Here is a 14,371-nt window from a genome sequence, read left to right on the forward strand (position 1 = left end):
TTACACCACTTCCCCCACCCCATCATTTGTTTGCTACACGTCTTTTTTCTTAGTACCTATGGGTCCTCTATTTGTTGATAAGTGTTTTAACTTGGTGCATATTTAAATCAAACACACTGTAACTAATTGAATGATAGCTTGGCGAGGCCACTCTCGAGTTAATTTTGTAGAGTTGAATCACCTGAGAAGCTTTAAAAATGACTGATACCCAAACACAATTCTGAAATTCTGATTTAACTGGCTTGGGATATGAATTGAAGCTTCTGAAAGCCTGGGTGTAGATTCACAATCGACTACTACTCAGGCTCAGACTGACTTGGATTGAAAGGGTCCACCACCTAGAAGGGAAACTTCGTATAGTTTTTCTGCCTGGGCTTGATGGGGAGACTACCCCAGACATCAGAAGTGTTTGCTTTTTCATCTACAGTTGATTTTATATCTGTATATCTGCTTGTTATGGGGTGCTTCCCTGTTTTGGTAGCCAATTAGAGTTTCCCCAATTACGGCCTCCATCCTTCTTACAAGACAACTGAAGGCAATATGATTATTGAGCTGTATTGGCATGCCATTGAAGAGCTTCTAGGAATAAACTATTAAAAAAAACCCCCGTAATTCTTTAGTTTTGCCAACCATTTTGGTATAATTAGTTAGAGGAAGGGTAGTGTAAGCCTCACCCTTTTAATCACCTGAACAAAGCCCCTTTGACTATGCCCAACATTTCTGAAAGCTTAGAAAATGTCATTTTACAGTTAATTTAAATCAAATACAGAAGTAAGCCTGGAAGAAGATAAACAACACTGGACTTACGAGTCAGAATGGGCCCGGCTGGTGAGCACCAACCTATGAACTAGGAGGTCATGGTTCCATTCTTGGTCAGGGCACATTCCTGGGTCCTGGGCTGGTTCCCCAGTAGGAAGTGGGCAGGAGGCAGCTGATCAATGATTCTCTCTCATCATTGATGTTTCTACCTCTCCCTCTTCTATCTTCTCTGAAACACACACACGTCAGAACGGGGTTCCGGTCTCACTGACTTGAATTATTTGTTCTTGGAGGACAGCAAGCACTGTTTACCATATTTATATCCCCAGATTCTAACAGAATACCTGTCACATATCTGATGGATCAATTTATTCACTTTGATATATTACCATTTTCAGCAAGAAATTGAAGTTGTACTGAGGGTGGAGCACCTACATAATTTTTGTTTATTAAATGCTGTTTTAAACTTTTTTGGTGGCAGAAAATATTGTATTATGGACTGAGTGTAGAGAACATCCCATCAAATGGGATGCTTAAGATGTTTGTGGTAGCCGAGGCCGGTGCTAGAGTTTAGGAGGAAAACAACTTGTTTTCCAGGCTTTCCCCCCTTTTCCTACAATGGAATTGAAGTTTATCATGAAATGATGGCGAAAACACTGTAATCTTTCCCAGTATCCAGTCGGGATCCAAAAGGAGGCTTTGTGACAGGCCTCACGTATAGGGCCGATGCACTAGGCACAGGCCATGGCCATTGGCAACATTCCCTCATCTTTCCTGGCTTTTTAATTTCAGTTATTGCCCAGTGGTCCAAAAGGCAAACAACTGCAATGCCCTTAGTTTTCCCTATCAAAGTGAACTAACTGCCTACTAGTCTATGTGTTATCACGAAACTGGTGTGCCTGCCTGCAGATGTCCACGTGACAGAGAAGGAAACTACTGAACGCAGAGAATCCTGGGAATCAAATCTCATACTTAGAGGAGGTCTGGCTGGATTTACTGTCACATAACTTTTTATTTCTTTTTTTTATGAATTGGAGCTTTACCTCAATTATGAGTGCTCAGTTCCTATGGGGCTCATGGTAAGAACTGGTGACGAAGCGAACACAGGGCCCCGGAACCTGCCCTCTTTCGGTTCGGACCCCAGCCTGGGTTCCAGGGAACTGGCCACTTCCGCCCCCATCCCCGGGCCCGCCTACTTCCGCCTCACATAAACAAACGCTCGGCGCCTGCGTGAGGCGAGCCCATCGCAGCCAATGAGGTGCCAGGAACAAAAATCAGTGACCAATGAGATCCTGGGAGGTCTCGGCGGTCGACCAATTGCGAGGCCTCGCACCCGGATATGATTGCCGGTTCTGAAATCAAGCTCTGAGAAGGAGCGGCGTTCCGCATGTGGCCGGGCTGTGGGCGCGGAGTCCAGGGCGAGCGCGTTACGTTCAGCGTCTCGCGCGTGCGGTTCACATGTAAGGGTCCTTCCTTTGGGTTTTGAATGGGGGAGAAATCAACGTGGCTGCTTGTCTGTGGGAAGGAAGCCCATTGAAGTGTCCCGGAGCGGAGCCAGCGTGGGGGAAAGCCCCTCCGTTGGTACCTCCCTTACACCGGGTGGGACAGCCTGGAAGACGCAGCTGCGGAGTGGAAGTATGAATCTCTTACCTAAGAGCTCCAAGGAGTTTGGCTCCGTTGACTATTGGGAGAAGTTCTTCCAGCAGCGCGGAAAGAAAGCTTTCGAGTGGTATGGAACTTACCTGGAACTGTGCGGGGTGCTGCACAAATACATGAAGCCCCGGGAAAAGGTAAGCGCGGCCAGGCCGCTGAGAGAGAGAGAGAGAGAGAGAGAGAGGGAGGGAGTGGGAGAGGGAGAGAGGATGAATGTGTATGTGCGTGTGTGTTCGTTCAGGAACGTGGGAACTGCCTTCCAGGTTATCCTGCACACGGTAAACAGGGACAGGCGTGGGAGCCCTAATTGGGCCCATAATTTCAGGAGTTCATGCATCATTCTGGCTGAAAGGCAGTTAAAAATATTCTTTTAAAGGTTTGAGATGAAAGACTTCCCGCCCCAGCTCATTCTTCGATGAATAACCCCACTGGAAGAGTCACTTTTTTTTAGTAACTCAACCTAGATGTGGCCTCCTGGAGAATAAAGTGTGCGTTTCTGTCACAGCATCTTTGTGGAGAAGGCACTAGCGCTGTTTCACTGATACACAAGTCTGTAATTGTAGCGGGGCCCACTGAATTTCAGGCAGTGTGCTCAGCCCTTACGCTACCAGAGCACTAAGATAGAATGCCCTGGGCACAGTCCCGAAGAGAAAAGTGGTAAGTACAGTAAGAGGAGTTTTGACAGAGGCGGGCTTGTACTGGAGGTAGGGAAGGGAGGAGGGTAGAGAGCTTTAAGGAAGTTTTAAGCACCAAGCCTTGTGCTGTGTGTGTGTGTGCGCGTGTGTTTGATAGTTGAATTCTCATAATAAACTCTGTGAGGTGCGTGGTGTACACACATTATACAGATGGATAAATGAGGCTCGGAGATCCTAAGATATCTTACATGTAGTAAGTGGCCACATGGAAGTTTAAACTCTGGCCCATCAAGCTCCAAAGTTTAGGCACTTCTCATTGTGTATTCCATGCTTTTCTAGTGATGGTGACATCTGGGTAGTATTTGGAAGGATTGATGGGAGGTTGCTGCATAGAGCAGGAGGCAACAACTTGTGTATTTAAGTTCAGCTTCAGAAAATACCGGGATATCATGAGGAGGAGCCAAAGGCATGAGTGGAATAGGATGATGCCAGAACTAGGTTTTCAACAGTGAAACAGATAGGAGATTTCAACTGTAACTACTTACTGCATTTGGATTCTGTGACTTCCTACCAGTTCTTGAGTAAAAAATGCCCGATTCAGAGAAAAGCACAACCACGATTAGTTTGTTTCTGTACTACGGAAAGCCCATTGTCACATAACCTGCATGGCTGTCGCTGAATGTAATTTTCACTAGTGAGTCCTCTAATCAGAGGTGTTTTAAGATGGAGCCTAGAACCATCTCTGTAACGGTGCTCTCTTCTGTGACGGCGTCTTCCCCTTCTGAAAACATGCAGCGGCCAAGGTGAGACTTGATTCCTTCACACATGCGAAGCTCATTCCTTTGCCTTAGTCACCTCCGTCCTCTCGATTTCCCCCCAGGTGCTGGTGATTGGGTGTGGTAACTCAGAGCTCAGCGAGCAGCTGTACGACGTGGGCTATCAGGATATTGTGAACATTGACATCAGTGAGGTTGTCATCAAGCAAATGAAGGAACGCAATGCCCACCGACGGCCCCAGATGAGCTTCTTGAAGATGGACATGACCCAGATGGAGTTTCCTGATGCCTCTTTCCAGGTGGTGCTGGACAAGGGCACCCTGGATGCTGTCCTGACAGATGAGGAGGAGAAGACCCTGCAACAGGTGGACAGGATGCTGGCTGAGGTTGGCCGTGTCCTGCAGGTGGGCGGTCGCTACCTCTGCATCTCCCTGGCTCAGGCTCACGTCCTGAAGAAAGCAGTGGGTCACTTCTCCAGGGAGGGGTGGATGGTCAGGGTGCATCAGGTGGCCAGCAGCCAGGACCAGGTGTTGGAAGCAGAGCCTCGGTTTCCCCTGCCTGTCTTTGCCTTCATCATGACCAAGTTCAGGCCAATCCCTGGCTCTGCCCTTCAGATCCTGGAGCTGTGTGCTCAGGAGCAGGGCAAGCCTGTGCGGCTGGAGAGTGCTGAGCGGCTGGCCGAGGCGGTGCGGGAGCGTCAGCAGTATGCCTGGCTGTGTAGCCAGCTGTACCGCAAGGCCGGGCTGGGGAATGTGTCCCTGGACTTGTGCAATGGGGACACGGGGGAGCCACGCTACACCCTCCACGTGGTGGACAGCCCCGCTGTGAAACCATCGCGGGACAATCATTTTGCCATTTTCATCAGTGAGTTGGGATTGGTCCCTCTCTTCCCTGGAAGGGCTGGGCTGGGGCGTTGGTGGATGGGTATGCCTTGGCTGGTTTCATCTTGCAGGGATGGTCCTTTCAGAGGTTAGACTAGCCAAGGCATGAGGAACAAACAATAGCAGCTCTCCAGCTACCTTAGATTTGAAGCTTATTTCTTCTCATCTTCCATCGCAAAGCCTTGGTGAGGTGGGAGAATGGGGTTGGTAGGAAGGAGAGAAGTAATACAGATGCATTTAGGCAAGTCACACACTGTAGAGATGGTAGTTACTTTGTAATGTCGAGTGGTGGGAGCTGTCCAGTCTCAGGTCGGTAACCTTTAAGCTGTGGGACCTGGGGAAATGGCCGTGTTTCTCTGCTGAATTAGAGAGACAGTACAGAGCAGTGGCTAAAAAAGGTCAGCTCTGGAACCAGATGATTTGGGTTCCAATTCTGTCCCAGTCACATCTTGGTGAGGTGACATTGGACATGTTATTTGTTTTCTGAGACTCAGTTTCCTCATTCGTAAGTGACATCATAACTACCTTGTGTAGTTGTGAGAAGTGTCAAAGCTCTTAGGAAGGTGCCTGGCACGTGATAGCTGCTGTATGGACACTAGTGTTATTATTGAAAGGGGTAAACAATACCAGATTTGCTAGTGCATTAATAATGATAAAAAAAAGAGAATATGAGAGAATGCTTTCAAAAATAGAATATTTTAGATAAATGCAAGGTGTCGATATGGTCATGCTGGCCACTTGTTTCCAGATGACTGCGCCATTTTTGCAGGTATTCCATCATCCTACCTGCACCTGTGGGAGCAAACATGTGCCCTGGATGTGAGCATGGAGTCTGGGGCTGGACTGCCTGGGTTTGAGTTCCAGCTTTGCCATTTATTAGCTCTGTGACCTTGGGCAAATAATGTAACTTCTGTCTCAGTTTCCTCATTTATACAACGGGACTAATAATACTACCTGCATCCCGGGCTATTGTGAAGATTCTATGTGTTTCTATTTGTTAACTGCTGGGAATAATGCCTGGTATGTAGTAAGTGTTGGTAGTATTGCTATTTTTTCCCTTGCATGCGTGCTCACACTTCTTATTCCCCCTTGGTCCTGCCTCGTGTCTGATGGCAGCTTTGCTCTGGGCCTTGTGCTCCAGGGACTCGTAGCCCCCCAGTGGGTCACAGTTGGAAGGGATTCTGGGCCTGGGCAGGGCCTGGCTCTCTGCCACGTGGTCATATCGGTAGTGGCTTGAACACTCTTCCCGGGACTCCCTGTCACCAGGCGCCTGTTTCCAGTCCCCCAGGGTCGGGAGACCGAGTGGCTCTTTGGCATGGAGGAGGGCCGGAAGCAGCTGGCGGCCAGCGCTGGCTTCAGGAGGCTGATCACAGTGGCCCTGCACCGAGGTCAGCAGTACGAAAGCATGGACAGCATCCAGGCCGAGCTATCGGCCAGAGTCATGGAGTTGGCCCCGGCCGGGATGCCCGCCCAGCAGCAGGTAAGGAAGCTCGGGCAGCAGCTTTCACAGGTCTCTGGAGAAGTCACACTAGCAGCCGGGAAGCAGAGGGTGTCCTGAAAGAAGCTAGGGCAGGGTCTGTGACTGTAGGCAGCTCCTGGAGGGCATGTCAGCAGCTAAGAGCTGAGTGGGCATCAGTCACATTCCTTTGCCCCAGGCAGTGTGAGGAAGGCCAGCGGTTGCCGATATTGAGACCCACAGGCACATCTGGGTCTGGGGTTGGGGGGTCCTCTTGGACCCACAGAGATGGCATGAAGGAGATGCTCCAGCTCTTCATTCTGTCAATGACTTGGACTGTGTGTCTATTTCCTCACTTGCGCACAAGACTCTCTTGACCCTTTTGCTGCTTTTAAAAAAAATCTTTATTGTTGAAAGTCTTAAATATGCTCCCTTTATTCCCCCATTGACTCCTTCTAGCCCACCCTGCCCCTTTTGCTTCTTAGAGCCATTATCTGAGGGTAAATGGATACTTTCAGGATATGAGCATTGCCGGTCTGGTGTTTTACTGGGAAGGAAACTGGAGGTTTTTGCCAAAGTGGTGATATGGACTTACCAGTTGACGTGGTCTGTCTGATGCCATCCTGGTCCCAAGGCAGGGTAATGGGCAGGTGACTTTATCCTTTTTTTTAAAAAAAATATACAGTTGGGGCCTTGACTTATGAGTTTAATTCATTCTGAGACTGAGCTCATTAAGGAGCTCGTTAACTCAAATTACTCTGTCACCTCAATGCAAGAAATCGGCCGAGGGACAGCTGGTATCTCAAAAAACTGGTTAGTCGGGACACTCGTAAGTCAAGGCCCCACTGTATTTTATTGATTTTTTTTTATAGAGAAGAAGGGAGAGGGATAGAAAATTAGAAACATCAATGAGAGAGAAACATAGATCAGCTGCCTCCTGCACACTCACCACCGGGGACGCGCCCGCAACCAAGGTACATGCCCTTGACCGGAATCGAACCTGGGACCCCTCAGTCCACAGGCCGACGCTCTATCTACTGAGCCAAACCGGTTAGGGCAACTTTATCCTTCTTGACAGAGGGGAAAGCCAAGGTACCTGGAGGCTGGGTGCTGTAGTAACAGATCTGAAAAAAAGAATAGGCTCCCGATTCCCAGCCTGGGCTCTGCTCACGAGGCTGACCTGTGCTTACGGAGGAATGTATTTCAGTCTTCCTGGTAGACTTGGTCGGTGCCCATCAGAGAGACCCAGCTCCTGTGGGAGGTTCTTTGTGACCTTCTCTCACCAGTGCCTACGTCTCTGCGAAGTCAGGAATCCCTGGTGATTAGTAAATATTCATGTAGGTCTTTGAAAAGCAATAGGTGTAAAGACTGGGAAAGGAAAGAGAACAGTTTAGGGGAGAAATGTATTTTTCTCCTAATTTTTTTCTCCTGTTTAGAATAATGGGAGAAAAGGATGAGAATGGCTAAGGGAAGGGAGACATCTCTTCAGGTTTGGAGTAGGTGCTTTCCCCTGGATTTCGTTATCTCATCCCCGTTCATATTCTTTCTCTCATAATTATAGTCTCTTCCCAAGGGTTCTCTCTGGCTTCGATTGTCCTGGATTGTTGAAAGTGCTTTTGAGGATTACTCTTGAGAAACTCCTATTTTTCTTGGGGGAGAACCAACTGCATTTTATAATGGTTTTTGGGGGGATCAGTTAGTTTTCAGAAAGGTAAATTAAGCCTTAATGAGATCAAGTCAAAGGCCCCAGAGAGGAACTGGAACAGAAGGGCACATCTGCGGAGTTCTACTGCCCAGAACCAAGGCATGGATTCCTCAGATAGACACAGGGAAGGGGTTCTACTTTCCCACGTTTCTTAGCTGAGCTGATGGTTTGACCACATCTTTGCTGTACCTTCAGGTGCCTTTCCTGTCCGTGGGTGGGGACATCGGGGTGCGGACCATTCAGCACCAAGACTGCAGCCCCTTGAGTGGCGACTACGTCATCGAGGACGTGCAGGGGGATGACAAGTGCTACTTCCGGCGGCTCATCTTTCTCAGCAACAGGAACGTGGTGCAGTCAGAAGCCAGATTGCTGAAGGGTGTGTCTCACAAAGGTGAGGTGTCATGAGCACATTGGTGGGACCCACATGGACACGGCATGGACTCTTGATTTCGAGTGATCAGAAGGACCTGGGAGCATGGCCGAGATGTAAGACAGACCTGGGTACCTGTGACCAGAGGCACATGGCCAAGTGGGTTGTCCTCTTAGACCACTTGGGCTCTTAGGATGTGAGTGGCCTTAAGCGGAATAGAGGTCTGTGTTCTGTTCTTGAGACAAGCCTGGCTGTGAAATGATAAGGAGCAGGACTAATGGATTACCAAGTAAACATGATCATCACTTTAATGCCTTTAGTTTAAAAGCCACTTGCTTTACAAGTTCCACATATGTCCGGTACTAATTCAACAGGGTTCTGTGAGATGAGCCATTTCTGCTGTCTGAATGGTACAGTAGAAAGGTGATAGGCATTGGAGATAGTCCTGGGTTCAAATCCAGGTACAGTAGAAAGATGATAGGCATTGGAGACAAGCAGTCCCAAGTTCATATCCAGGTGGCACTACCTACTGATTCTGGACCTAATTATTAACTCTTCAGATTCTCACGTGTTCTATCTGCCAGTAATTGGAATTACAGGGCTGTTGTAGGAGCTAAAAGAGTGAAAACCCTAGGATAGTAATTGTCATAGAGGAGGTAATTGTAAGTCCTTCCCTACAAGAATTTTTGAAGATTCTGTTAGTGGCCTTTTATTTCTCATAGGAGAGGTATTAGGACTCCTAAGTTGAGTTTTCCCAGGCTTTGGGGTATATCTTTACCACTTTCCTTTTCAGACTCTGACATGTAACCAGTTCAAATTCCTGCACATTTAACGCTTGGGTTTGTGAGTGAGATCAAGTCAGCTGCAGTCCACCGCCCCTGGTGCTTTGCTCTCTGAGGACTAGTGGACTACGCATAGGACTTCATTGTCTCTCTTCATTTAGCCCAGAAGAAGCGGAGAAAGGACAGGAAGAAGCAGTGGCCGGCTGGTACTCCAGAGGAGCCCCCTGCAGCCCCGGGGCAGTCCATCGATAAGAGCTACCTGTGCTGTGAACACCACAAAGCCATGATCGCCGGCCTGGCCTTGCTGAGAAACCCCGAGCTTCTCCTAGGTGAGGGGGTTGTCACTGCTTCCCACAGCGAGGAGCATAGGAGATGACAGAGCTAATCAAAGGAGCTGCTTGTGAATAAGAGCAGTGATCACAGACCGGCAATAGCATAAACATTCATATCTTTCTCATTCCCAACCTGCTTCTAAGTTAACGAACATCCAAATAACTTTTTCCTCACATTGAAGTTGTCATGTTGAAATGGCCATACATGTCGAAGTCTGAAGTTTTTTCCCCACTCATTTATTTAAAAATTAAGGTGTGAAGTACATCCAGGGAGATAGGTAAAGTACACAGATCTTCAGCTGTTCAGTTTGATGAATTCTCACATATTTATATACCCATATAACCAGATGGAGCCTTTAAAAACCATGTCTCTGGACCCTGGCTGGTATGGCTCCGTTGGTTGAGCATTGTCCCGTGCACCGAAAGGGAACTGGTTCGATTCCTGGTTGGTCAGGGCACATACTTGGGTTGCAGGCTCAATCCCCAGTAAGAGGTATGCAGGGGGGCAGCTGATCAATGTTTCTGTCTTACATTGATGTTTCTCTCCCCCCACCCCCTCAATAAAAATACATTTAAAAAATAAAATAAGTAAAAACCATGTCTCCAGAGAAATGCCTTTGCACTTAAGGAGAATTTCTGGCTTTTCAGTAATGCATTATATGATTCTAGCTTGAATTCCTACTTAAAAACCCGTATTACAGGCAGTGCAGTCAGCCTTCTCACTAATGACAGGTTTGGATCTGACCACAGTGGTGAAGACCACATATTTCTGTCTGTGTTAGAGCTGTCCTCACTCACAGTCCCTGCGTGTGTCCTTTGGTCCATTGTGGCGTTGATCTGTGTGGAATCCACTGCCTTTTGATCATGAACCAGGTGTTGGCCATTGTAGACCCCCATTTTGTAGAGGGGTCCAATAAGGCTTATGGTGGGGACTCTTGGTGACGAGTGCTTTGGGATTTTTAAGGGGCTACAATAACACACTGGTCATCTTCTGGATTTGTAAAGGGAAGGATTGTGAGGCCAGGATTGAGTTTTCAGATGTCAAATTAACTCCTAAATTTTGGGATGAGACAGGGAGGCCAGACCCCTAAATCTGGTATCCCCTGGGCAGAGCCAACAATTTCACTCCCTCTTTTGCCCTCCTGAGGCTGGTACCAAACTTTCCAGTGAGCCGATGGTAAAATGATGCTTTCTCCCTGTATTACAGAGACCCCGCTGGCTTTGTTGGTGGTAGGCCTGGGCGGGGGCAGCCTCCCCCTCTTTGTCCACGATCATTTCCCAAAGTCCCGTATCGAGGCTGTGGAGATCGACCCGTCCATGTTGGAAGTGGCCACCCAGTGGTTTGGCTTCTCCCAGAGCGACCGGATGAAGGTCCACATTGCAGATGGCCTGGACTATATTACCAGCCTAGCCGGAAGAGAAGGTACTGCTACTGGGGAACTTGGGGCGTGTCAAGGGAAGATTGATCCAAGGTTGTCAGGCCTATGAGGGCCTCTAGACTCCCTCTCTGAGAGGTGGCATCAGCACCATCCTAGTCTTTTTCCTGTTGGTTTGTTGACATTTTTTTCAGTAACTACAGAGTGCCAACCATATGCTTAGCTCTGTGCTCGGGGCTAGGGTCTAGCAAGTACTACGGACTGTTTCCTGACCCGATGGCGCTGACAGTGGGCTTTTCTTTTGACCCTGCAACATTAACACCTCCTCACCACCTTAAGAGACCTCCAGGATGTAGCTGGGTGAAGAAAGATGAAGAACAGTTGAGGGGTGTGTTGGGAGGTGTTTTTTCTAAAATCAGCTGGAAGTGAAGCCAGAAATAGAGCAAAACAGCATTCATACCAACCACTGGTTCCAAACCTGGGACGTTTGGCGGTGTCTGCACGTGTTGTTGGTTGTCATAACCATTGGGTAGGGGTGCTTCTGGCACCTGGTGGGAGAGACCAAGGATGCTGCTGAACTTCCCACGATGTGAAGCACAGCCACCGACGACAATGAATTGTCTGACCCCTAATGTCAGTAGTGCTGAGGCTGAAAAGCCCTGAGGCAGAAGCTGCTCGGTGGGGATCCCGACAGCCCTCCAGCTGCTGGGTTCAAGGTTCCATTTGTTCTAATATTTCATATCCCAGACTTAGGACAAAAGTCCTATTCGTGTTCTGGAGGAGGCCCCTTGATCCTTCTGCAAGTTCATAGATAGGCTTCTGGTGACTTATGCTTTCTGGAGCCTGAGTCCCTTGGGGAAAAGTCAGGTTGGTTCAGTCCTAAGGGAACCTGGGGGACTCAGGCCCACCTTTCCTGGTCTGCTAGTTCCGTAACTGATGCCTGGTTCTCATTGGACCAGAATCTCTTCCAGTAAGGGTGTGGCAAACCAGAATGACAATTTGGTGCTGGGATGAGTATATTTGGTGCTGAGATGGACAGATGCTGCCTTAGTTTAACTTCAAACTGACCATATTAAGAGTTTCACAGGTTCCCTCTCTGAGGCTAGAGTCATTCTGGGGGCTCAGGCCCAAGATAGCTAATAACATGTGAAGCATTTAGAAGTACCAGGCATGTGGTAGGTCAGCCCTTAAAGGCTTAGATCCCTGCTTGTCCAGATCAATGATTCTCAGCTCGGACTGCACTGATAATTACTTGGGGAGCTGAAGAGAAATGCCAAGCCTCCTGGGAGGTTTTCAACTCAGCTGGGCAAGAAAGGAGCCCAGGTTCTGTAGGTATTTAGAAGCTTCCCATGGTGACTCGAATGTTCTGTCAGGATTGACAGCCACTGGGACAGAGAGACTCTTAACCAAGTCAGTACCCTGCAGAATGGGCTCCAGAAGATGAGACCAGGCCCCGTCTTTAAGGTGGGGTACTCACAGCAGAATCTTGGTGACGATTCCTCTGGATGGTGATGTCAGTGGCACATCCTCCCTGTTGTCTTTCTGGCTCAGCCACCTGCGCCCACTACAGGTCACAGGAGAGATGCAGTGTAGGAATGTAAATGGCCTTATTTATCCAACAAAGACACAAAGTTTGCTTCTCTTTCCCAGCACGGCCTCAGTACGACGTGATAATGTTTGATGTGGACAGTAAGGACCCAACACTGGGAATGAGTTGTCCGCCCCCAGCATTTGTGGACCAGCTCTTCCTGCAGAAGGTCAAGAGCATCTTGACTCCTGAAGGTATGAGAACGAAAGGTCAGGAAGGGGGGATGGATGGGTCCTTCAAAAATATTTTTTTATAATGAAAAATGCGCATATCATAAAAGTGTAACTTGATCGATTTCCTTCCTTTGAACAACCACTTACCAGCACTGAACACACAGCATTTCCAGCGGCCCAGATGTCCACCTCTCACCTCCTCTTTGGGATCACCACTCTCCCAACTTCTACCAGCATGCCTTAGTCTTCCCCATTTTTGTTCTATATAAATGCAGTAATCATACAGATGGCAGTCCTTACGTTTCTGTTTTCTTTCACTCAACGTGGTGCTTGTGAGATTCATCCATAGTATTGCGTTCCCATTGTTCCTTTCGTTGCTGTGTAGTGTCATTGTGTGGCTGTAGCGCTCAGTTGCCCCCTCTGCTCTTGGTAGTTGGGCTGTTTTGCTGTTGGGTGCTTTTATAAGTAGTGCTGCCATTAACATTCGAACGATGCCTTTTGGTGAGACGTGGGCGGGTCTGTTGGGCATATACTGGTACGTAGGGCTGTAATCGCTGGATGGTAGGTGAAGCATGTGCTCAGCTTTCGCAGATGCTGCCGCCGGTTTTACAAAGTGGTTGTAGTCATTCCCACTCCCACCACCACGGCAACGCTAGCTCCCAGTCACATTCCTCCCACGTGCCCCAGACTAGGCAGTATCTTATCTCATCTTCATCACAGCCCATTTCAGATGAGGAAACCGAGGTAAAGAGACCTGCCAAGGTGGCCAGGATAACAGTTGGGACTCCACCCCAGGTCCTGGCGAAAGCTGGGGCTCTGAGCCATGTGTCTGCGGCCCCCATGTTTTGATTTGGTGTATGGTGCTGTGGTGAACAGAGTTGACTTAGAACCTTAGCTGTTGTAAGGTGACCTTGGCCATCCCTGGCTAGTTAGTACTGCATGGTGTTTGTCAAGAACATAACATCCCTGCAGAGTTGGTACATCCTTTCTTGGGGGGTGTTAGTTACTTCTTTCTCAAAGTGATTCTTTGGGAAACAGACATGGAGAATGGTGAAACCATTGCTTAGCAGCATAGGAGAGCAAGAAAGTGGGCTGACGTTTCCTCTGGTTTGCATATTTCCTCTGCTTTCCTCATTCTGCCTTCTGTGTGCGTATGTTCTCTGCAAGCTGACTATCGCTGTTGGTGCTGTCTTAGTCACCCCCAGTCTCCCTGGGGCAGAAATGGTATTTTCCTCAGAGCTGTACCTTGTCTCCACGTGTCACCAGATGTGCGGTCATTCTGACTCTTTCCTTCCCACCCTACAGGTGTCTTTATCCTCAACCTTGTGTGCCGAGACTTGGGGCTAAAGGACTCAGTGCTGGGTGGGCTCAAGGCGGTGTTCCCCCTCCTGTATGTCCGGCGCATCGAGGGGGAAGTGAACGAGATTCTGTTCTGTCAGCTGCACCCCGAGCGGAAACTTGCCACACCAGAGCTCTTGGACATGGCCCAGGCCTTGGAGCAGACCCTGCGGAAGCCAGGGAGAGGTTGGGATGGCACGTATGTCCTGTCCGATATGCTCAAGACTGTGAAGATTGTGTGATCGCTGGCCTCTCAGCCTCCTGCCTGCCTGACCGTGGGCTCCTGGCCTGCCAGAGATTGACGAAATAGAACCCACAGTACTTTCTAAGCCTCGTATTTTTCTTGGTTTCATACTCAGCTGCATGGGACCTTCAGCCTGGTGACGTTGCCTGGAGAGCTGGGGAAATAAAAACATTCTTCCTGTGCTGTCCTCTTCAGTAATACTGGTTGGTTGCCTTTGCTTCCAATACCGTGCCCTTGGGTAGAATTCAGTGTTGGAGTCCCCACTAGTAACTGATGCCTTAACGAGTGAGTAAGCTCCTTAGG

General features: G+C 48.7%; 1 protein-coding gene across 2 annotated transcripts; it reads left to right on the top strand.

The window, feature by feature from the left end:
• The first annotated feature begins 1,147 nt into the window (after positions 1-1,147).
• METTL13 (methyltransferase like 13) lies at positions 1,148-14,266 on the top strand. 2 transcript variants are annotated; one of them, XM_015566052.1, is made up of 8 exons: positions 1,148-2,549; positions 3,928-4,687; positions 5,985-6,184; positions 8,061-8,256; positions 9,179-9,346; positions 10,557-10,772; positions 12,376-12,507; positions 12,637-12,769. In XM_015566052.1, the coding sequence occupies exons 1-8, from the start codon at positions 2,397-2,399 to the stop codon at positions 12,753-12,755; spliced, it is 1,944 nt and encodes a 647-aa protein (XP_015421538.1). In that variant the 5' UTR covers positions 1,148-2,396; the 3' UTR covers positions 12,756-12,769. The 2 variants fall into 2 exon arrangements, with proteins under 2 accessions (XP_015421538.1, XP_006767063.1); XM_006767000.2 differs by lacking the exon at positions 12,637-12,769 and adding an exon at positions 13,792-14,266 and having other exon boundaries at positions 1,153-2,549.
• Positions 14,267-14,371: the final 105 nt, after the last annotated feature.

This window comes from Myotis davidii, unplaced genomic scaffold (assembly GCF_000327345.1).
Source record: "Myotis davidii unplaced genomic scaffold, ASM32734v1 scaffold580, whole genome shotgun sequence".
Classification (NCBI taxonomy): Eukaryota; Metazoa; Chordata; class Mammalia; order Chiroptera; family Vespertilionidae; genus Myotis; species Myotis davidii.